The sequence below is a fragment of the Lissotriton vulgaris genome, chromosome 4_1 (assembly GCF_964263255.1).
Source record: "Lissotriton vulgaris chromosome 4_1, aLisVul1.2, whole genome shotgun sequence".
NCBI lineage: Eukaryota > Metazoa > Chordata > Amphibia > Caudata > Salamandridae > Lissotriton > Lissotriton vulgaris.
This window is the reverse complement of record NC_141691.1, coordinates 1,591,308,958-1,591,333,458: the sequence shown is the minus strand read 5'-3', so window position 1 is coordinate 1,591,333,458 and position 24,501 is coordinate 1,591,308,958. Positions and strand designations below refer to the sequence as shown.

General features: G+C 46.6%; 1 protein-coding gene across 1 annotated transcript in view; it reads left to right on the top strand.

Annotated features, from left to right (window-relative positions):
• COPS5 (COP9 signalosome subunit 5) overlaps positions 1 to 24,501 on the top strand; it is a 193,408-nt gene that overhangs the window by 24,691 nt on the left and 144,216 nt on the right. The window contains exon 2 of the mRNA XM_086965846.1: positions 11,255 to 11,489. Within this exon, the coding sequence (XP_086821972.1) occupies positions 11,255 to 11,489 (235 nt within the window). The remainder of the gene's footprint in view (positions 1 to 11,254; positions 11,490 to 24,501) is intronic.

The following is a 24,501-nucleotide window of genomic DNA, read 5'->3' as shown; positions in this document are numbered from 1 at the left end:
TTAGAGAGAGGCTTACGGTATGTGCTTATGATCCTGTGCACCCGCTGTCGGGTCCTTTAGTCTGTGCCTGTGGCAGTTTGTCTCTTGACACCCCCTCTGGGGTGCGCTCCGGGAACAGGGATGCCTCAAGTACACGTACTAACATCTCTGAGCGTGTACTTAGCATATGGAGCCTGAACGTGAGATCGTTGATCAAGCACCATCAGTCCTTACGTGACATGATCGAAAAGGACTCTCCTGACCTCATTTTCCTCACTGAGACGTGGCTGCAGGATGCGGATACTGCAATAATCAATCTGGCATTCCCTTCCAACTACACAGTGTTCACTCTTAACCGCACCTCTAGAGGGGGCGGCATAGCTATGGTATTAAAATCTTGATTCCTGGCTGAATGGAAAGCTCTTGATTTACCAGCGTGTGAGAGCGCCTCTTTTAAGATAGCCTTCAGTCATCAGTTTACTCTGAGCGGTATGCTTATCTACCGCCCACCAGGTAATGACACTGCCTTTAAGGCCGCTCTGGTTAACGTGGTCAGCTCTTTAGCTCCAAGTTGTGCCAATTTTAACATCGTAGGTGACCTCAATATTCACTTTGATCAGAGGTCATCAGCACCTATCAACACCTTGCTAGCGGACCTTGAAGCCATGCAAATGAACCAACTAGTTACCTCCCCTACCCATATAGGAGGTCATATCCTTGACCCCTTCTTTTCCACACTGGAGCGGGCTAGGGCCTCTGACCCGATGGTGGTAGGTTGGACTGATCATCTGTTGGTTAAAGTGTCATGTCCTATAAATGACCCACAATTTAAACCTGTGGACAGACTGATCCTTAAAAGAAATTGGCATAAGCTCAAACTGGAGGAGTTTTTTAAGATCTTGGAGGTACATCCTCTGGGCAATCTGCTGAATGTGGAACAAGGATATGAGCAGTTTCGTAACTGGGTCCTGGCTGCCCTTGACTCTCTGATACCGATGCGCTGGTCGAAATGCCATGCTAAAGTTCCCAGCCCATGGTATAACGATACTCTTGCCGAGCTTAAGAGAACGTGCCGGCAAGCTGAGAGGGCGTGGAGGAAATCCTTTGATCCCACTTTGAAATCTCTGTATTTTACCCAGCTTAAGATCTATCACAGGGCAATCTGTCAAACCCGGGCCACACACTATGCTTTGGAGTTTCAGAATAGCCCCAACCCATCTAAATTAATCTTTAAGGTTCTCAAAGACCTTCTGGGTAAACGGGCCACCTCGGCGGAAATCTGCACGGACTCCCACTGTGAAAGTCTGGCATCCTTTTTCGTGGAGAAAGTGCAGGCAATCTACCAAGGATTTACATCATCTGTGCCCGGTACTGAGCAAACCGGGGTGATGGCTACGGTTCATGAAACCCTGTCCTCCCTGTCAGTAATGTCTGAGGAGACTTTTGACACTCTGAGCCTCAAAATTAAATCTGGTTCTCCATTAGATCCGCTGAAGCCAGAGTTACTCAGACTCCTCCCTCCCCTATGTCGCGAGCCTATCCTGGATCTGATCAATCTTTCGCTCACTTCAGGTGTGGTCCCTTCTTCCTGGAAGCAGGCAGTGGTCAGCCCAATCTTGAAGAAGCCTAACCTTGACCCCCTATTACCAGAAAACTACCGTCCCATCTCCCTCCTGCCCTGGACCGCTAAGGTTACTGAGGCACACGTAAATTCCATCTTGTCCGCCCATCTCTCTCGTAATAACATTCTAGACGAGAGCCAGAATGGTTTTCGTGCACAACATAGCACTGAAACGGCACTGCTCTTTATGACCGAGCACTTGCGAACGGTGCTAGATGCTGGGCAGACAGCGGCGCTCCTTTTGTTAGACCTGAGCGCCGCGTTTGATACGGTGTCTCATGATATTCTGATACGGCGTTTGGAGGAAGTGGGAATTGAGGGGACTGCTCTCCAATGGTTTTGCTCTTTCCTTTCGGACCGGTTTTTTAAAGTGGCTATTCCACCTGGTCAGTCCTCTTTCCATCCTCTGGGGCTGGGGGTTCCGCAGGGCTCTGCGTTGAGCCCCTCTCTGTTCAACCTATATGTGAAGCCGCTGGCTGCAGTCGTCAGACAATGTGGCCTTACCATGAGATCGTATGCCGACGACACGCAGCTGGCGGTGACACTCAGCGGTGATCCCGAGGTGAACGCTCCCAGATTCCGTGCAGGACTCATAGCCGTGGCAAACTGGATGCAAACTAACTGCTTGCAGTTAAATGCCAAAAAAAACGAAGTCCTGATTTTAGGAAAGCAGGCGGAGCTTTGGGGAGATCAGTGGTGGCCTCCAGAACTGGGGGTGACTCCCATCCCAGCTGCCGAAGTTAAGAACTTGGGGGTCTGGCTGGATCCTACACTCTCCTTCACCAGCCACACGAAGAAGGTCGCAGCTACCTGCTATGGTATTCTGGGCTAAGACCGGTCCTCAAATTCTTCGACCCCCCCTACTCGGCAACTGGTGGTCCAAGCCTCCATTCTCTCTCGGCTGGACTATGGGAGTGCGTTGCTGCTTGGAGTGAATCAGGCGGAGGCTACTAGACTGCAAAAGGTGCAGAATGCCGCGGCGCGTGCTATCGTCGGCCTTCCTAGGCATTGCTCTGTCTCTACAGTTTTGACCTCGCTCCACTGGCTGCCGGTCAGACAGAGAATTAAATTTAAGGCCCTCTGTCTGACATTTAAAATCCTGAAGCTCTCCTCTCCCCCTGCCCTTGCTAAGCTTGTTACCTCCTATGTTCCTACGCGGTCTCTTAGATCGGAATCTCTCCATCTGGCGGTCAGTACACGGTTTAGACTGAGTAGGATGGGAGGCCGCTCCTTTCAAGTGCTAGCGGCAGGACTATGGAACTCTCTCCCTGTCCATATTCGAGCCTTGAACAGCCTCACTTCTTTTAGGGGTGCCATAAAAACTTATCTGTTCCCTATTGCTGTATGATTCCCCTTCTCCTTCCCAGCATCGATCTGTTGTGTTGTGGTACCCGATCAGGCGCCGGGACGCCCCTTGGCTGGGGCAGCTGCGTGCCTTAGAAATGCTACTAACATAACATAACATAACTAGGACTCATCAGTTGGTATAGCTTGATTCCAGTGACACGTGGGCATGCGCGTCCTAGTTAGGGTGTCGCACTGAAGAATACAAAAAAAGAAGACTGTGCTGTCAAGAATCGTTTTGTGAACTGTTTAAACAGTCTGAACCATATGTTTCGGATGCGTGCCGTAACGTTTTTATAAGGTGATGGCACTAGAATAGTTCTGCAGTGCCTTTGAGAGCAAGAAAGATAGTGCCATAGCAAGGGTGTCATGAGCCCTAATTCAAATAAGAAAATCGGCCCCTGACCTCCCAGTCGGTTATTAATACACAGCCATAATTGTATGTGTAGTGGGCCCCTTGCACCTACAACACCAATGCCACTGCACGAGTGGTAACTACACCACTGGTAAGATGTTTTTTATTCTACCTGTTTTGTCACTTCTTCCTATATTCACCTCTCTTATCCCATCTCCTAAGCTTTTTCTCTCACCTTGTTATCCTTTTCCACAGTCTCTTATCCATCCTCTCCTCCCTTTCTCACATTTTTGCCCCCCTTTACTCTTTTTTTCTGTCCTCCTCAATCTACGTCCTATCCTTCCTTCTCTTTCCCCAGTACTTATTTAACTTCCCTATCAATTTCCACAGGGTCTCTTTCACTTCTATATCTTGTATTCGCTTCTCTCATATGTTGTTCGGCTTCGTTCCCTTGTCCCAGGCACCCTAATGTCTGCCACTTTTTGTTCTTCAAATCTTTTCTTGCTTGTTCTGGTCCTTTTTTTCTCGATCTTATCCTTGCCCTTATGTCCTCTTTTCCTCTGCCTGCTACTTTTCACCCTTTCCTTTTATCCTTATTCCCCATTGCACCCTTATCTGCTTCTCTCCCTTTGCTCTTCCATGTTCACTCTCACCTACATATCTCTTCTTTTTTCTGCCCTCTTCATTTACACCATTCCTTTTTTATTTCTTCTCTATACCTCCTTTCTGATACTCTTCTATTTTTCTTTCCATATTTTTGTTCTTACTCTTCTTCTAGTTTCCATTCACATCACTTCTCACTATCATTTTGATCTGCTTTCTCATTTTCTCTCTTCTGGACTCAACCTTTACTCTGCTACCCCGCTTATTTCACAGAGATTTCCTAACTTTTACTTCAAGCCCTGTAGAAGAAGAAACATACACATGCAGGAAATCTTAAACAATTGAGGAGTCCAATTAAAATGCAGCCTTCGCTTCACACGCACCTGCCCCCAGTGCTACTCCAGCAGTTGTACCACTGATAGTTATTCCCTTGACATAAGGATAGCTATAAGGTGCTCACGGACGCACGATCCCTCAGGATTACAAACTGCAACAAGCATTTGCAATGCAATAGGTCTCGCATTAGAAAAGTTTGAGCTATTGGTATTGTAAATGACACATTTATTACTACGTGTTGGTTTTGAAAATAGCTAAATTAATAGCTTTGTCATTTACAATGCCCATAGTTATAACTTTCGCAAATGTGACACCTATAGCATTTGTAATGCAATATGTGTTGCATTTACGTGACTTAGATGTATTAATATTACAAATAACAACAAAGGCTTTTATTTTTTTTAATAATTAATACTTAAATCTTATTGTTATTGTTATTTATAATGGCAATAGCTTAAACTTTTGTGAAGATTATGTTCAGTGCAGTAACAATAGCTACATTAGTCCCCGTAGATTCCAGGGAAACCGGTGACTTTGATAAGAATCCAATCAGCATGTCTGGTCAATATAATATACTGGCAAGCAAACATACTTTTCCCGAATAATTCCACAGAACTGTGTTCCCCCATCATTCCCTGCAGGGGACAAAAGTTCTGCACGAGCAGGCTCCCAGCAGTGCTAGTTTCCGAACAGCTCCCGTTTAAATCAAAGGCTGAACCGCCCACCTCCCGCTCACCCCATCTGCTACTGCCCTAAAACTATTTATGTGGCATATGTGCCGCGATCCAAGTTAGCTAGCTGCTCACATCTGTTAATAGAGTTGTCCGGGGAGAGCCGGTTGTACCTGTTGTGACGTGGCGCTATGGGGTTGCCACCACAGGAATAACAGAATAACAGATTTTCGATCCTAAATTCAGTGGAAAAGATGCTATTTTTAGCATCTACTAAACCAGAGTGCATACACGCCAAGAGACCCGATTTGGGTGGGAGACTCCTGATTTTTAAAGACAAAACTGACTTCATTTTGGCTTTCTTGCGCCTGAAATTGCCTCTTAAAATTAAGTCAATGAAGGGAATATATTATTCCGATGTTTTTTTTTGTTATCCCCCGTTTTCTTCTTCTTAAACGTTAGCTTGTACTGTGAACTATAACAAATGGATGACTCGATAAATGCAGCTCTATTCTTCTAATTATGCCACATTAAACAAGTCGGGCAACAGTGACAACCCGACTTTGTTTTAATCTGGGACCACCCAGATAGATCGTCTCACGCAATATAAACTAACTGCAGCCAACAAGTAAAGATGGTGTCAGCCTTTTATGGGATTGTGGACGATTCTTGTTTGAAGGAGGGGCGGGCAGGATTGGGGGAGGGGTGGCCCACGGGCAGTGCCGATGTGAAGCGGTTTGCGCTTAGGAATGAACCCGTTGCTACCCTTGTGCAATAAGAGGAGGACACTGAACGGTTCAAATGCGGTTTGCAGCCATTAATGCCCAGGCATACACACATACTATTAGTGCATGCTACAAGAGGTAAACCTTCACCAGTCCACAGATTGTTCCTTCCTGCCTTAAGCCTTGCTAAATAAAGCTTTGTATCTGGATAACAGGTGCCCAGGGTGGCAGGGACACAGGCTCTTGTCTTACACATTTGCTATTCCCACTAAGAATATTACACCAGTGTTGAACTCGCAGACGTTTTACAACAATCATGGTTATTACCAAGTCTTAACAAGCTATCACCCAGCAGCAATGCACGACACGAATTCAAGCATATGTAATGGGGTATTTATTTTAAAGAGTCAGATTATGCTTGAAAACAAAACTCGACTGAGAAACAGGCACTCTAGGAACTAACCTCACACAGGATGAGGCATATCACAATCAAAATAAGCTCTTGGCATTGCTGTGGGGGGGCGGGAGCGCATTGATGGGGGAGCAGCAGCCTTTGATGTGCGAGCGCGTGAATGGGGAGAGCGGCCGTGGGAGGGGAAGTCAGGGAGTGCCAAGTGGAGGCGGGGGGAGGGGGAACGGAGCCTTTGAAGTGTGTGCGCCGCTGAGACAGATGGTGGTTTGTGACGTAGCTGGTTTGTGAACGCGCACGGAGCACATGCACTGTGGCAAATCCGCCGTTGGTTTCAAAGCTTATTTGGCCCTCAATACTCTACTCTCCTCCATTTTTCACTTAAGTGATAAATAGTCGAGACCTAAAAACAGATGTGTAGCAACGCAGTGCAACGCATGCTTTAGCACTCTAGCTGTAACAGGCTCAGTGTTCATGTTACTTTACTTGTTACACAACTGCCCCAAGCAATGTTCTTTAAGTCTGAGCTGAGAGAGCACGTAACAAGAGGAACACAGCTCTGAATAATGCAGGTATCGCCTATAACAAGGTAATATGGCTAAAGAAGGAATGACCATCCCATTGCAGAGAGACTGTCAAAATGTGTGTTTTTGTTTTTTACCACATAGAGGCTTCTCTTTTGTCAAAGACGCATGCAGGCTTATCCTTTAACGTGCAGCATTTCTCTTAAAGGTGGACAGAATAAGGTCACCTCCACACTGAGTATACATTAAACACTTCTGATCAGTGTTGTGTTTTGGCCATAATTTTGAGCCCTCACCTTGACATCTAGGTAAATTAAGCATCACTATTCAATGTTAAGCCGGTTCCTCTGTGTCAAGAAGATGTATAGATGTTGACGACTTTCACCCGAGCACATTCGGATCAAAGCCCTTCGATTCATATCCCTCACAGCACTGTTTCAAGGCCAGGATGCAGAAGAACAATGCAGAAACATTTGGGGTCCGTTTCCAGCTATCAGAGAAGAAGATAGAAAGGGTATAGATATGGGCGTTATCCCTCCGTATGCCTTTTTCTGTGCTGACCACTCAACTGAAATAGCTTTTTCAGTTGTACAAAGGGAATCAAAGCCTCAGCCCACAGACAGTTTTGCAAATTTTTCTCCAGTTTTTCAGCCCAGAGCAAAAACACTTTTTGTTGAGAACCAGTGGAAAAATTGGACTAAAGCGACATGGGGTCAAGGAGGTGGGTTATCCTTGAAAACAATACTACATATAAGAATACATTGGGTATTTACAGTGATATCCGTTTATATTTTTGGAGGTGACTAATTATGTATTGATGTTGACTAAATTGTTGGTTGCAAGGAAATCGGGTCTTATCTCGAGTGGTAGAGGTGTAACACTATGGGACCAGTGAAGAAGCATGTGCTCCAAGGCGTATAGCGAGTGATGTTAATCTGCATAGAAGTATTTAAATTGGTGGACAAGAGAAACCATCTGAAGTCACTTATGCATTACTTTTAATTATATATATATTTGTCATTTCTGAAACTCTCTAAAATCAGCTCTGCAGAGCTTTGATGTGTATATATTTGGCATTTCTGAAACTTTACCATGAAGAGCATGGAATGCCTTTTAGCTCGTTAAGTGCAAGTGAGAACAAAGGGACAAATCGGGAGGACAGAATGCTACTAGAACGGGAACAACAATATTTCCCTGAGCAAGTCAAAAGTTATTAAAATGGCCTAAAGCAAAGACTGAACTTGAGCCATATTTCTGAATACTCCAGAAAAAGCAAATCTCTAGGGGTAAGCGGAGGAGAGTCTCCTAATGTTGCTGCTTTCAGTGGTAGGAGAATTGTGTGAGGGGCTAAAGTGAACAAGGGTTGATGAAATCCCTGCAGCATCCCCCTTCCATCAGCTCGCTGCCATCCTCGTTGGTTCCTCACCAGACCCCTCCAGCACTCGCTGTGCTACATTTTTCATTGCCTCCTGTTTAATTTCTCATGGTTCTTAAATTTTTTTATATTCTATTGTAGTATTGCGAATACTGATCACCCACTTGAGCACTTGCATTGTGCCCATCTTTCAACCACCTCTAACCATGTACCTTGCGTGCTGGTAGAGGTTTTAACACCATACCTTTTCGAAACGCTGTTTTTTGGGGAGGTGTATTTTTATGTTTTGCTCCTTAGCTTTTTCATTCAATTGGAATTCACGGGTCAGTTCATAACATGGCTAGATTAGTTAACTACTGACTCCAGCAACCTGGGTAGCCCACAGTGTGCCATGCGCAAGGAAGTGTCAAATCTGTTTTATCTTCTCTATCAAACTGCTTTTCATTGTGCTATATTTTTAACTAGTAAAACAAAATGCTGGGGTATGCAGAAGTGTAATAAATTATAAAAGAGAAGCAAACCCTCAATTTAAACGGTGAACAAGGATGATGGTCATTTGAACTTGAAAACCTGAAGGAAAGCATTGTTGTTAACATGGTTTTGAATTCATGTGTTTATGGTTTTCCAAGCACGTTTTCCGCGTGCCATTTTAACATCCACCTGTAATGTTTCCATTCATAGGCAAAAAAAAATAATTGAACTTCGATTGGTTCTACAAATTATAACTGAAAAGGTGGTGGGGAGTAGGTTTGGGTAGAGGAGGGCAGTAATCGTATTTTTGGTGATGTAAATATTTGAAACACTAAGTAGACTGCCTTTTCCTATTTATGTCTTGCGTATACAGTGCATGCGTTGTCTCTTCGAGACATTTTGTTTATTGTTATTGGGCTTGGAGCCCTCCCATTACTTACCATGGGTGTGCTTCAAAGCCACTCTCATTTGCTTGTTTCCTGCTGGTCAGTTCTACGGTCAGCCCTTCCCTCTTGTTGCGTGTGACCTTCCCCTGGAGCATAGCCGTGTACTTGTATCCTTACACTGCTCGCACTTTTGGGACCTATTTTTTTTCATTTTGTTGAGCCACTCTAAAGAGAGCAACTTTCATAGCTGGCTCTACCCTTTTGACTGTTGTTTTAGGTTGTTCAGCTAGCCTTTGTCTCTCCTGAGAGTACTCGCTATCCGTGAACAGGCCTTTAATTCTTGTTTTTATCTCGTCTCATTTGCTGTGCATTCAAAGACTGAGGTCAAATGTCAGGCTTTTTATTCCGAGGGAACTTGGTGTTTACTTTTGCTGAATTCAAAGTGAGAGAATTTATGTAACAATCCATCCTGCTGAGTACCCATGTGAGAGGACAGGCTGTAGGATGTAATCTTTTCTAGCGCACAGCAAAAATGAATGTGCTGATACTATAGCCTTATAGCCCGCCGTAGCGGGCTATACCGGCTATTAAAGGCCCGCTGAATCGTTAAAGGCCCGAGCCGAAGGCGAGGGACTTTAACGAAACAGCTGGACTTTAATAGCCGTATAGCTCTGCTACGAAAGGCTAGAAGGCTATTTGAACATTCTGCCACTAGAGGGCAGAATGTTCTAACAAATTAAACAAAGGGTTCTCGAAGTTCGAGGGGATATAAATCCCCTCGAACTTCGAGAAGCCTTTGTACAACATTGGAATGTTGCTCTGCGGGCCTTTACCGGCCCGTAGAAACAGGGAGCACTCAATCGTCTGCAATGGAGCTCCCAACATTCCAATGTACTAATTCAGAATACATTGGAACGAGAACCATAGAAATAAAGCCCTTTTTTTTTTTTTTGTAATTCTGAACTATTGTGGAAACAGATGTTTTAATATGATCACGACAAATCATACACTAGGTGATGACATTGCCAAACATTATTATTTGTACGCAGTACAACTGTATATCTATGCAAATGTAATGGCCATTTTCAATTGGAAATGTGTTGTCTGTAATATCAGTGCCCTATCACAGCACACATACTCCACACTACGTCACTCCACTTTACACTACTCCTCTCTACAACACTCTGCACCACTTTATGCCATGCTACTTCACAGTAAGACACTCATTGACACAGCTTGCCACTCCACACCCCTCCACTCTACCCCACTCCAATATACCCAACTCTATTTCACTCTAATCTACCCCACTCCAATCTCTACCATACTCTAATCCACTCCACTCTAATGTACCCTACTCCTCTCCAATCTACCCCACTCTAATCGACTCCACCCTACTCCACTCCACTCCACCCTCCCCACTCCATCCTACTCCAATCCACCCAGTCTACCCCACTCTACTCTACTGTATCCCAATTTACGATGCTCCAATCTACCACACTCCACTTCGATCCAATCTATACCACTCTAGCCCACTCCAATCTACCCACTTCCAGCCCAATCTACTCCACTACAATCTATCTACTTCACTTCAATTTACTGCATTCCACTGTACCTCACTCCACTTCAACCTACCCTACTCCTCTACCCCAGTCTGCCCCATTCCACCCCAATCTACTCCATTCCAATCTACCCCACTTTAATCCTCACAGTGTACCCCACTCCACCTCACCCCACACAATCTACCTCAATTCACTGCACTGTTCCCAATCTGTCCCATTCCAATCTATCCCAGTATACCCAACTCCACTCTACCCAGATCTACTGAATTCCTATCTACCGCAGTTTACCCAAATCTACTTCTGTGTACCACAATTCACCCAAATCAGCCCACTCTTCTCCACTCTGACAGTAATCTATCCCACAGCATCCCAAATCTAATTTACCAAATCTACCCCACTCTACTCCATTCTACCCCACTGTACACCACTCCAGTCTACCCTACCTCGCTCTACCCCCATATATCCACTACAATCTACCGCACTCTACTGTAAAACAATCTACCCCACTACAATCTACTCCAGTCTGCTTCACTCCACGCTACGCTAAACCAACCTACCCCACGGCACTTTACTCCAGTCTACCCTTCCCACGCTATTCCAATCTACACCACTCCACACCACGCCATTAAAGTTTAGTCATGCTGAACAGCAGCCACACTGGTGTACAACGTGGCTAAAACACATTGCCAAAACCAATAGCTCTTGCATAAACAAGACCTATTGGCTGTGCCAGGGCTTGTTCTTTAGTACAAGCAAAGAGCGGGACATCCTGCACACTTACGTGGCTGAGGAGGTTATGTGAACTGTGTATTGTCTTTATTTGTTAAGAATATGATAAATATTTTCGGAAGTGGCTTTATTTCCACAATTACATCTTTGCTTCCGGTCTCTTGTAGCCATCATTACTTCAAGTATTGCAAAATCTCGGCGCTTGCTCTGCTGAAGATGGTGATGCATGCTCGTTCTGGAGGCAGTCTCGAGGTCATGGGGCTAATGCTTGGGAAAGTGGACGGTGAAACCATGATCATTATGGACAGCTTTGCCTTACCAGTGGAAGGAACAGAGACCAGAGTCAATGCGCAGGCAGCAGCCTACGAGTACATGGCGGCATATATCGAAAATGCAAAGCAGGTACTGAAAGCAACCTTTTTGACAAATCTCCATAAGTATGTGTAGTTCACTATGCGAATAAAGTATGTTTCCTTCTGACCCAAATCCTACATATGCTCTAGCACTAACCTGTAACTTCAGGCTTGGGGAGCTCTAGAATGCGGATCGGTATTTATTTTCGCCCAATACTTGAAAATGTACATGCTTCAGATTTGAATGAACAATGTGCCCTATAATCCGATCACTTTTTTTTAGAGCAACTGCACGATGGCAGAGAATAGCATTAAGAGCTAAAACGTTTTCTCACTGTCTCATAATGTGTGTAATGCCTTTCTGTGACTTGCCCAATGTACTCTTGATTTATGCGACATTGTCCTTTTTGTTTTAAGGACAGAGACCAGGGCTGTGGTCGCATGATTTTGCTTGGTGACCATTTCTTCCCTTTTTTTACATAAAATATTCAGGCCATCCAAACACTTCAGTATAATTATATTATGAAAACGAAAACCTCTAAAATATGTCAGCTATGTCCCCGGTCATCGTAGCATACCCCAAATCCATGCCTATCTTCATTAGAGCTTGACTGTGGGGATGTTATGGTGTAACTAGTGACCATAACGGTTCTTGAATCTGCCACTGCTGCTCAAAAAAACAAACAATGGCAAATGTATTGAAAAATGTATTTCTTTGTCAGGCGGGTGCAATGCAGTTCTCAAACTCCAAAGCCATAGTGAGAATCTCAGTCTTGGCCAGTCCGATATCATTCATGTTTGAAAATCTACTACTTGAATCAGTTCTTGATCTTATTTGTACAGATAGCGATAAGTAAACCTTTTTACCCACCTTACATATTTTTTTCTGTAAATAGGAACAACAAAAAAGTAAAGGTTGATGCAAAATAGAAAAAGTTCCCATGGTTAGCATCACTCTTATTCGGTTTTACTGTGCTGTTGTGCAAATAATATTATTCTTATAATGAGCATATGCTACTTTCAAGATCTTTCTTTATGCGCATCTGCTCCCTTCCTTCCATTGAACAACGTTTTGCTGTTTTTATTTACGTAGTTTCGATGACTGTACATAGGTAATAAATGCAATGCGTAACTGTGCTAATAGCAGTTTCAGTCATCCTAAGTTGCATCAGTGTATTAATCTGGGTAGTGATGCCAATACATAAGAAGGAACCTCCCCTATCACTAGATAAAGGATCCCAAAAGGCTTGTAGGCTATGTGCCATTAGCATCTTTTCATCTGAAGATTGGTTATTATCTTCTGTTTCAAATTGTAATTTTAAACTCTTTGAACAAGTCTGTAGCACCGTTGTCCGGCTTTAGGGAGGTCCAATGAATGGGTCCCACCAGATAGAAGTCTAAGCTTCAAAGTGCCATAATGGTTTAGATGTATCCAGAGGGTCATGATTGGCAGATCTAAGGTTACAAGTTGGTAAGTGAGTCTGATAAATTGTTGGAGATGTAACTTGGTAGTTTTTAGGTCTCGCCTGAGCCAATGTGCTTGGGCATTGCTCCGGCAAGAATATAGTAAGGGGAAAAGAACAGTCTACCAAAACGGCGGATTAGACACAGTTCATGTGATCTAGGCGCGTGCACAGAGCCAGCCACGTCACACACCACCATTTGTCTGTGCCTCGCATCAGACTTCAAAGGCAGCCTCCCCCCCCCCCAATCGGACTTTAAAGGCTGCCGCTGCCCCGCTGCGCATCAGACTGCAAAGGAATGCGCTCCTGCCCCACCGCCCCCGCCACAGCAATGCAGAGAGCTTGTTTTGCTTGCTACTCCTTGCCCTCTGGTCTCCACCTGCTCTCTCGTATGCTTGCATTTTCCTTCCTTGGACCTGGGTGTTTTCAGTTTTCTCCCATTCAGTTCCTTCTCGACCCTGTACTTGATTACTTTCCAAGCCCCAGCCCTCGCTGCCTCTATCGTTATACACTCTCCCCTTGCTTTTTCCCAGCTCCATCATTCTGTGCTTTGATAAATTGAACTCGCTTTGTAGCACTCAACCCTGCGTGTTAGCTTCAGTCTCTGTGCTGCTGCACCACATGACTCAGGGGCACCACCACATGACTCAGGGGCACCACCACATGACTCAAGGGCACCACCACATGACTCGGGGGCACCACCACATGACTCGGGGGCACCACCACATGACTCGGGGGCACCACCACATGACTCGGGGGCACCACCACATGACTCGGGGGCACCACCACATGACTCGGGGGCACCACCCCATGACTCGGGGGCACCACCCCATGACTCTGGGGGGCACCACCCCATGACTCTGGGGGGCACCACCCCATGACTCTGGGGGGCACCACCCCATGACTCTGGGGGGCACCACCCCATGACTCTGGGGGGCACCACCCCATGACTCTGGGGGGCACCACCCCATGACTCTGGGGGGCACCACCACATGACTCTGGGGGACACCACCACATGACTCGGGGGACACCACCACATCACTCAGACCAACCAGATCATCACTCAGCGCCACAACAGCACTGTCCTTGCTTGCAACCAATAAGCATTGCCATAGCCAATAAGACTCACATTAGGAAAGTGTAAGCTATTGGCATTGTGAATAACAATGCTATTAATTTATATATTTTCAAAGCCAACACATTAAAAAAATGTGTCATTTGCAATACCAATAGCTCACACTTTCTTAATGCGAGACCTATTGCATTGCAAATGCTTGTTTTTATTGATATGAATACTAATGCTAATATGTTGCATTTGGCCCCGTTTTTAGCTGTGAGCTGAGTAGCCTGATGTCAGCAAACTGAAATAGGGTGTGCTCGGTGGGTTAAATAGTCTGAGAAGCAAAATGTAAAACGTTCTCTAAAGGCACAAAAGAGTAAATGGGGATTCCGACCTAAAAGCTCTTCGAACTAGTCCAGTCTACTGATGACTTGTGAGTTAAATAGTGTTTTGGCTGTCCAAGAGGGTACGCGTGAGCAAGTTTTGTGTACGTCAAGCAGTTGACAGCATGCTATGGAAACTGCACTTAAGATGAATGTTTCCGTCCTCATTGATACCCTGAAGAGAACACAGAGTTTTCAGCTGATAGATCCAACTTCATTGAGTCGGAAGGAAGGAGCACAGGTTTGGCTCGAGGCGTGGGTTCAGTTGTGGAGGGTGAAGTTTAAGACTTCAGTTTTGTAGGCTGTTTATCAGAGGGTGTAGTGCCATCTAACGATGTATGGTTGGGAGGCAGGGAAATGTGTGACTGGGAGTGAGATGTAAAGGTGGGGAATTAGAAAATTTGTGGGTGATCTACATGAAGATGATCTGAGAAATCAAATGAGGAGATAATATCACCAAGAGAAATTGGCACATAACATCAGCCGCAGCAAATGTGTACTTTTGAACTATTTATGCAAATTATTAATCAAACTGGAAAAAGTTGTTAAACAAAAATACTTTTTTTGTGTAAATTCATCTTACAATAGCTACAGAGTGGTTTCACTGTTCAATAATTCTCATATATGCACATATGTGTTGTGTTAAACAGACTTATATAGCGCACATCTACCCGTAGGTGTCTTGGTGCTTGCTGAACATAAACCTGCTGAGACTGGGACAGCTAGTTGTTAAACAACCATGTCTTTAGCTTTTTTCTGAACGCGAGCAGGGAGGAGATGCTCCGAAGATGTGGAGGAAGAGTATTCCAAAGCCTGGCCATGCCATTGGCAAAGCTCCTTCCTGCCAGTTCACTTTGCTGAATCTAGCGATGGTGACAGTTCTAGAGCCGGCCGACGAAAATGTCAGTTTGGAGTGTACCAGTTAAAAAGCTTCCATAGAAATTCCAGTCCTCCCTGTGCAGGGCTTTATGGGCCAGACAGAGCGCTTTGAATTTGATTCCCTTTTGAACTGGTTGCCAGTGGAGTTTTCGAATGTCTGAAGAGATCGATTGGAATTTGGGAATGTTCAAGATCAATCTAGCTGCTGCATTTTGAAACATTGAAGTTTCCTAAGCAGTTTTTCCTGAAGGTTCATGAACAGTCCATTGCAATAGTCTAGTTTTGTGAGGACTAATGCTGAGACCACAGTTTTCCTGGCATTTTTAGGAATGAAAGGGAAAACCTTTTTCTCAACATTCTAATTGTGTAGAATGAAGAGGAGATTACCTTAGATACTCTGGCTTCATATTTGAGCTTATCGTCAATAATGTAGCCCAGCAGCACAGGCCTGGGCGACCCTTAAGATTACACTAGTTAAACAAAACCTTGCACAACATTGGGGCGCGCCCACTGCCCCCAGACATCTGCACCGGTGTCAAGACCTAGATAGAGCAATGGTGGCAGAAAAGGCAGTATTCCTACACAGAGGGTGTCCAAATAAGTGGGTGCGGGGCAAATGAAATTTGCTTCGCTGCAAGATTTGTTCCCACACCGAACCCCCTCCCCCCCAACCCCCCCCCCCCCCCAAGAAGGAATCGGACCAAGATTTAAGCGACTAACCCACACAAACTATCTTAAAACCACTTAAATACCTGGGATCGGGGACGGGACACTTATGTATGTAATGTTGTGCAGTAAGGCAACTGTGTACAATGTGTTACTTGACAAACTAACCTGAAATCAGTATCATGATATTGACAATTGTTATATGTAATCAGCACTCTTCTGAACTTGTAAAAATATATTTAAAAAAATGTAGCCCAGGTTTTTAGCTTTCAACACAGGTGAGGCATGCAGTCCCAGGCCACCAAATAAGAGACCATGCTGGAAAGAGATTGCCAAGGAGTGTAACCTCAGTTTTACTTGAATTAATTTTAAGCCATATCTGCTCATCCAGCCGCTTATTGCCACCATGCAGTTGTGTAATCTTAAAGAGCCAGAGGCATCTTTATCCACTGCTAATACCACCAGCTGGATGTCATCAGCATAGGTAGTGGGACTTAAGTTGAAGCTTTTAATGAAGGAGTCCAATTTTGAGACATATATGTTAAATAAGGTTGAGCTCAACAAAGAGCCCTGGGGGCCCCCACAAGGTAGTGTAAAAGGTAAAGATTTCAAATGGCCCAAATTTAGAGTTTGAGCACTTCCAGAAAGAATGACCGTAATAAAAGGGCCTTATTTTTAACTCCTATGGCGTTCAGACGGTGGGCCAGAAGCTCATGTTCCACAGTATCTAATGCTGTTTAAAGGTCAAACAAGATGAGGGCTGCTGACCCCTCACTATCCAGAGAGGTTCTTATGTCTTCAGTGGTTTTTATCAATGCAGTCTCAGTACTGTGGTCTGCTCTAAACCTTAACTTACTGGGGTCTAATTGATTGTCAAGAACGTGTATTTATATGTACATATAGGTGTATGTAATATCAATTTATTTTAAAATACAAGAGACAATATGTCCTAAATCCATGCCTCTTTCCATTCTAACTTTAAAATCTTTCAATGGGGGCAGTTAAACTAAACTGGCTAAATTCAATGGCTTTACGAATTTCTGTCTCAACCATAACTTGCCTAAACAGGTTTATCAAGTTTATTTTTTTTAAGTTTTTTTTTCTTCACCTGACTGGTCTACGTCAGTCAACATATTAAATAAAATAAATCCACATCACTATCTTATAAATAATCCTATGACATAAGATAGACCTTATCAATTTAATATTTCTTCCATTAATAAAAACCGATAAGAAAGATTAACAAAATGTATATACTTCAAAACACATATTCATTTGGCGAATTTTGTAATGAGGTCCATCAGATCCTGGTCGGAAACTGGCTTCAATCTTTTTATTAGAAGAAGTAGATATTGGTTTCTGGCTTTTTTCACTGCTGGACAGAAGTGCAAAACATGGAATGTATTTTGATCTCCTTTTTTGACAGAGTTCACAAATGGAATATATTCTAAAATTCGTAGTCCTTCTTGCCAAAACTCGGTTTAGATGGATATTTCCTATATGGCGGCACATGATAAAACATCTGATACCATGAGAGATTCGGAAAGAAAACTAGGACTGAGCCAGTCACAGTGAAAGTCTGTGCACACTGTTTTATAGATTTTCAGGGAAGCACAATGCATCTAAAAGTGAAATTTGTTGATAGTTTCCTGGCTCTTGTTTGCTTTTTTTCTTATGCTGGGGAACCGTAATGGTCCCCCTCAGTGAATTTGGCTAGCATAGCAGAATATGAAAAAGGGACCAAGCATTTGGCCCACACTTATAAAACCTTTGTACATTTCATTAAGCTTATACCAATCCCAGACCTTTTTAGTGCTGATTGATACTCCAGGATGTCTTTTGCTCCCTGCTAAGATTTGTATGTGCAGTTCAATTGATTTTAACAATATGATTGTGCCTTCACACCTTCTTTCTAAGTGTGATTGTACCGGTTTGTACTATGCTGGGAATCCATCACCATTAAGGTTTTTACCCTTTATTTATGTTTTCATAGCCTAGCATCTTCCTGTTACGGTGGCATATTATACGTTTTTCTGGCTAGTCATCTCAAGTAGAAATCTTGCGATGATTTGAGAACTAAAACATATCCTGTCGTGGACCGGTCTACCAGTTGAAGCTAGATGCCTATCTTGTGCAGTGGAATATGGGAACTTTGAAGCTTTTACAGTATGGCTTGTCTTTGTATGAAGTGTATCATGGCGTTGGGAGATTCTGAGCTGATTTTCAGAAAGGTTGCTATTGATAATTTTACATCAGCGTCAAGCAGGGTGATCATGTCCACATATGCAGAAACGTCATAAGAATTGCATACTAGTAATTTTCCTTATAACCGCTTAGCCTCTCAGTGATATCAAGAGTTTGAGAGTTAGTAAAAAAAGGGATAACAATGAAATTGCTGTCTGGTTCTTTGTTTTACAGAAAGGCTGTGAGTCGGTTTGCTGTTTTGTGCCTAGTGAGAGAGAGGCCAAACATCAATGCTTTATAGAATAGTTTCAGGTCCAATTTGCTCAGTCCTTTTAAAAAGAACATGATTTCCTTGTCAAACGTTTTTTCTCATTGGGGGGCGTGGCTAGCAGCATGGTCGAGTAAGACGTGTGCCGGCGTAGCTCCCGGCTACTTACACTGATTCGACTACTTGTATGGCGGCCTAAAGTCCTGAAACTTGGAGTTTTGCCTTCCACGGGGGTCCCTGCTTCCTTCTGACAGCGTGTGCTGTTTGAGAGCTGCTGCGGCCCGTTTCCAGCAGAGGTGGCGTCCGGATTGAAGACCTCGCTACGAGACCTAAGATGGCGCCGCCCATGTGCTGGAGGTAGTCTTGGTGCTGCCGGAGATGCAGCTGTTTGCCAAGCGCATTGCAGCCGGAGAGGAGTTTCATTATTACCTGGTGGGGGCTGCGATGGCCGATTGAGGCTCCGAAGGGACGCCGCATCGGCCCCGGGGAGCTGGTGGAGAGGCCGGAAAAGGAGCTGAAACCGCAGTTGGCCCGTCGGCCCATCCGGGGCCTGCCGTGCTTGAGGGGTGAGCCGGCCCGAGCGGAGTGGCGAGGTCTACGGCGGTCCTGAGGGATCCGAGACCGGATCCGGAGAGCAGCGGACACCCTGTCGGCCAATCTGGGCGGGAGCCGAGTGACAGGCGAGCCCTTGGTGCCGTGGACCGGCTGGAGGACTCCCGGAATCGGGCGGTAAGTGGGAGAAGACTGCAGGCCCTGCCGGCAGAGACAGTTGAAGCATAACCACCCCCTCCCCCCGTTCATCCGTTCGCATAGTGAATGACCAAGGAGTGAGGAGGTCTTTGCTTGAGTGGGAGACAACCGAGAGCGCGACGCGGGGAGGAGGCCTCCGTTCCCTGCGCTGACTGGGATCGCCAGCCTGCAGGCTGAAGGCCGGCCACGGGGGGAGAGCCACGGGCGGTTGAGACCCTGGAGGTTCAGGGGCCACAGTAAGACGCGGCATGCGGAGCTCAACCCGGCAATAGACCTGGGCAGAGGGCCGGAGTGATAGCTTTGACTTGGCAGCTTGTGAGAGGCAGGGGGCACCCCACTGGCCCGCAGCGAGGTTGTGGAAGGACCGGAGAGTCCTAGTGGCTATTAGGGGGGCCCGCGTCATTGTGTCCGGGAGCCCAGGACTGGAGAGGCCCGGCGTTCCCGTTACTCCCCCCCCCCCCCCCCCCCCCCCTTCTCATCCTCACGTTGCTGTAGTGTGTCTGATTGTGACAGGATTCGACTTTTGGCGGTTCCCGGGTAGCGGCGAGGGCGCTGCCTGGATCAGGGGCCGGGGCTGCGCGTCCCCCTGGAGGTGGGAGCAGTGCCGGGGATTTTGCTCCCCTCCCTGGACTGAAGCAGGGATTACCCATTGAATGTCCTTGGTGAATGGGAGTGGAGGTTAGTGCGGCTCCCGGTGGAAGTTGTAGCATAGGGGCCCTGCCTGCTGAGGTCACTGAGCTTGGGGTGCGGTGGAGAGAGAATACGTGGCACCTGGACGGCGTGCCTGCGGAAGGTGTGCGGACAGTGATTTGATAATCATGGGCAAGAAAACCACAGACCCTAAGCCCTCCCCCGGCAGGGAACTCTGGACCAGTACACGGCGGCAACACCCCCCGTCCCGCACCTGGAGGGTGATCCGCCTGGAGCAAGATCGGACACTGCCCTGCTGATGGGAGCCATACAAGCATCCCGGGTGGCCCTGGAGAATAAAATCAGACAAGTGTGAACGGAGTTGACGCTCCTACGGCAAGACCTCCGAAACCTGTCCGAAAGAGTGACGGCCTCGGAGACTAGAATAGGAGACGCAGAAGACACCATACTAGACTTAAAGAAGGATATGGCGGACCTACAGTCCTCCCACAAGCAGCTTATGTGGAAGGTGAACGATGTGCAAAACAGGGCAAGACGTAACAACCTCCACTTTGTGGGTTTTAGAGAGGGAATTGAGGGTGCAAACATGGCGTAGTTTCTGCACTCCTGGCTTCTTCGCACCTTCCCACAGGATACATTGTCTATGTGCTTCGTCATAGAAAGGGCGCACCGTGCGCTGCTGGCGAAGCCACCGGCAGGAGCAAAGCCTTCGCCAGTTATTGCTCACTTTTTTAGAATTTTTTGGACAGAGACATGATTCTGCGGGAAGCTAGAAAACTTGGGGAAATCCGCCTTCAAAAAATGCCCAAATCTTGATTTTTCCAGATTACAGCCAGGAGGTGCCGAAGCAGAGGCGTTCCTTTGACTCAGTTAAGGCTAAACTAAGGGACCTCCACGTCCAGTACACGCTTCTCTTTCCTGCGAAATTGAAGGTGATTTACAGGGAGAAAACCTACTTCTTTCAAAACCCAGAAGAGGCATGGCAGTGGCTGGTGGAGCCCCCCCACTCACTGCATCCCCTGGTGGTGGCAATACACAATATGGAACAAGAGAGTACACAGGGGACGGGGGCCTCGCAGGGGGACCCCCAGGACTCCAATTCGTGATGATGGGATAATATCGGCTGCCCAAATATTGACTTTGTGGCCACAGAGCACTCAAGTTGGACACCCCTCCTGTTTGTTTTGTTCTTTAGGATTGATTTTCTTTCTGGTTTTTACCTGCTTGTGCCTCTGCTTTTCCATGTTTCTCTTTTAGAGGTTTAGAGCAGGCTCTTCCTTTTTTGGGGCTGAGACTGGGTGGGCAACAGACCTTTACCTGGACAGCATTATCTTGCCTCTAGGATGGCGATAGGACTGGAAGGGAGGGGGGTGGGGAGGGGGGAGTTCTTGGGGTGGTTATGAAAGGCTGTCGGGGAGGGGAGGGGGCAGTTTTAGATGTTTGTTGGGGGGCGTTTACTGTTATCTTTTTTTAAAGCATGTTGCAGACAGAAATGTTCCACACACCCACATACCACACACTAGACGCCGACCGATGCAGAAGCAAGCTGGGAATGATGTTTCCTGAACTGGTGGGTGGCCCCGGGAATCCTGCGCAAGATAGTAGCACAGCCAAAATCCTCATGTGGAATGTGAACAGCCTGGGTAATAAGATAAAAAGGGGGTTGGTCATTGGCTTTGTCAAGAGGACGGCCCCGGACATAGCCCTGCTGCAGGAAACCCACTTACATGGTACGCGGTGCGGGTTTCTGGCCAGGGGAGCGTACAAGGTGCTGTCACATGCAGGGTACACGTCTGGATCTAGAGGGGTTGCCATATTGATTAAGAAGTGTCCCCCCCCCCCCCCTTTTTTTTTACTGCTACACGTAAATGGACAGATCCACAAGGGCCTTATTTGGGGGTTACGGGACCCTGGAAACGCCAGAAGATCACGATAGTTTCTCTCTACGCACCACCCACACTTCAGGCTAGAACCCTAGCGAGGGTCGCTGATATCCTTCTGAACACGCCAGACACACTGCACATGGCGGGGGGTCGGGGGGTTTATTGATGTTATCTTCCCCCCTCTTGACAGGTCGGGAGACCGGACGGACCCTATGGCACTGTCCCCTTTGGCGAGGATCACTGACACGCTGGGGCTGACTGACATCTGGAGATGGCTCCACCCGGACGTTAGAACTAACTCTTATTTCTCGGGGGCACATAAGGGGTACTCTAGGTTGGACTATGTCTTCCTTCCTGCAAACCATGCTCTTAGCACTGAGGATCAGGCAAAATATCATGTGCGGGGCGTCTCGAACCACGCGCAACTCTTGGTGACAACAGGGATGAAACATAGGGCAAGGGGTAGGAGCTGAGGATTGATATCATGGGATCTCCAGAATAACGACCTGCTGCGGGGACTTGGGGCCGACGCAAAGGTGTACTTTGCAGAAAACCTATGATCGGTGCAGTCAGGGGTGACTATATGGGAAGCTTTTAAGACAGTCATGCGTGATAGGGCCCAGAATATGCTAGCGTGGGAGAAGAGGAGAGTGCAGGGTGAACTACAAGACCTGGAAACACGCATCTTAGAACTTGAACGGCGGCACGTGGAGATAGACCGACACAGTCCCTCAGACTCCTACTAGATGCACAGCACCATTACAAGGCACTGGTGACGGAGGAGGCCAAAACGCAGGCGCAGGTGACCTTACATAGGTTGTATGACGTGGGGGATAAGTCTGGAAAACTCTTGGCGTGGCTGAGTCGTAAAGAGAAGGATGCGAGATGGGTGGAACAGGTGTTAGACGTACAGGGCCATATCAGGAGGACTGATGTCCAGATCGCGCAGGCATTCACAGCTTATGAGGAGTTATACAAGGCGAGGGACCTAGGCTCGACAGCGGAAGTAGGGCATTTTTTGTATACCATTGAGACCCCCCGTCTTTGCGGAGGAGGATCAGGCGGGTCTAGAGGAAGAGATAACCGTGACGGAGGTTAGGGAGGCTCTAGCTAGACTTCGCCCGGGGAAATCTCCTGGTCCGAACAGGTTCCCCGCAGAATTTTCTTTTAAAACAGCAGACCTTCTCACTAATCATTTGGTGGCCTTGTTCGTGGGGGCGGGTCAGGAGGGCACTCTGACGCCAGATTTACGTATGGCCACAATTGTACCTATCCATAAACTGGGTAAGGCGCCAGAGGAGTTTGCGTCCTATCGCCCCCATATCCGTTCTGAATGTGGAGGTTAAACTCCTGGTGACGATTCTGGCGCTGCGACTGAGACGGGTAATTTCAGCTCTGGTCCACTTGGATCCGACGGGCTTTCTGCCCGACAGGGAACCAGGCTAAATCTGAGGAGGACCCATAACTGGCTGATGGAGGTATGTGATTGTGAGGAGCCCATGTGTTTCTGTCGCTGGATGCAGAAAAAGCTTTTGACGCGGTACCCTGGCCCTTCTTGGAGGGAGTAAGTTTGGTTTTGGTCCGAAGTTTAGGAAATGGGTGAACCTCCTCTACACCGACCCACGAGCGAGAGTTAAAGTCAATGGGGTGTTATCAGCAGACTTTCCCATACGGAGAGGGACCCGGCAAGTGTGCCCTCTATCACCACTACTGTTTTCCCTTACCATAGAAATAGTGCCGTGCAAGAAGACTCGAAAAAGGGATAACAGGGTTTAAGACTGACCGGAGTGATGCAGTCGGGGAAAAAATTTCGCTATACGCGGACGATATCATCCTATAAGTCACCCACCCAGAGGTCTCAATACCGCGTTTATTCACCCTGTTGGGCTGATATGGCTCCCACTCGAGATACAAGATTAATTGGCATAAGTCGGTCCTGTACAGCCCCCGGGGAGAGAGCTTGGGGCCTACCCTACCTGTCGCGCTTTGGGTGACGGAGGAGGGGTTTACATACTTGGGGATATTCATAACGAAGGACCGCTCAATCTCGTATCAGAGGAACATTCAGCGAGTCCTCGTAAATTTCGCTGGTGGCGCTGCCAGATGGAAGCCCCTCCCCCTTACGATTCTAGGTCATGCAGAAATGTTCACGATGATAACCTTACCGAGGTTCTTATACGCCCTACAAAATGAGTACTTCCCCCTCCTTCGACAGGTCTTCAAAGCGATAAATGGAGAACTCCTGGCGTTGCTTTGGTTGGGGAAGCAGCCCAGGATTGCCCTTGAGACTCTACAGAGGAATCAGTACAATGGGGGGGATCTCCTTACCAAACATCGAGGCATACTATTGGGCGGAACATTTATCGCCAATAAACGATTGGCTCCACGCCCCAGCGGACCATCCAACATATAGACTGGAGAGGGGAAAAATGGCTCACCAAACGTGTTTGCACTACATATATGGAGGTAGGGGAAAACGAAGACTACTCTCACCAACACGTGTGACCGTGGAGTTGTGGGAGAGGGCGACGGGGAGACTCAGATGGGCACACAAACCGACAAAACAAACCCTGATATGGCATTGTACATGGCTGAAGGAATTGCATAAATTAAAAGGGTTTAAAAGATGGGATGACCTAAGTATTTCTCTTTTTGGGAGATCTGCTGAAAAGGGGAGCTTTGAAGTCCTTCAGGCGTTAAGGATGGTTTATGGATTACATCATACGCAGTAATTGAAGTATGCACAGGTGTGTCATGCATGGAGGGCGGAGGTGCGCTCTCGAGTCCGCTGCCGTAGTATGCACCATTGGAGAGCACGTCCCGACTAAGCTAGTTTCCCTGACCTATAGGACTTTGTTAATAATATGCCGGACG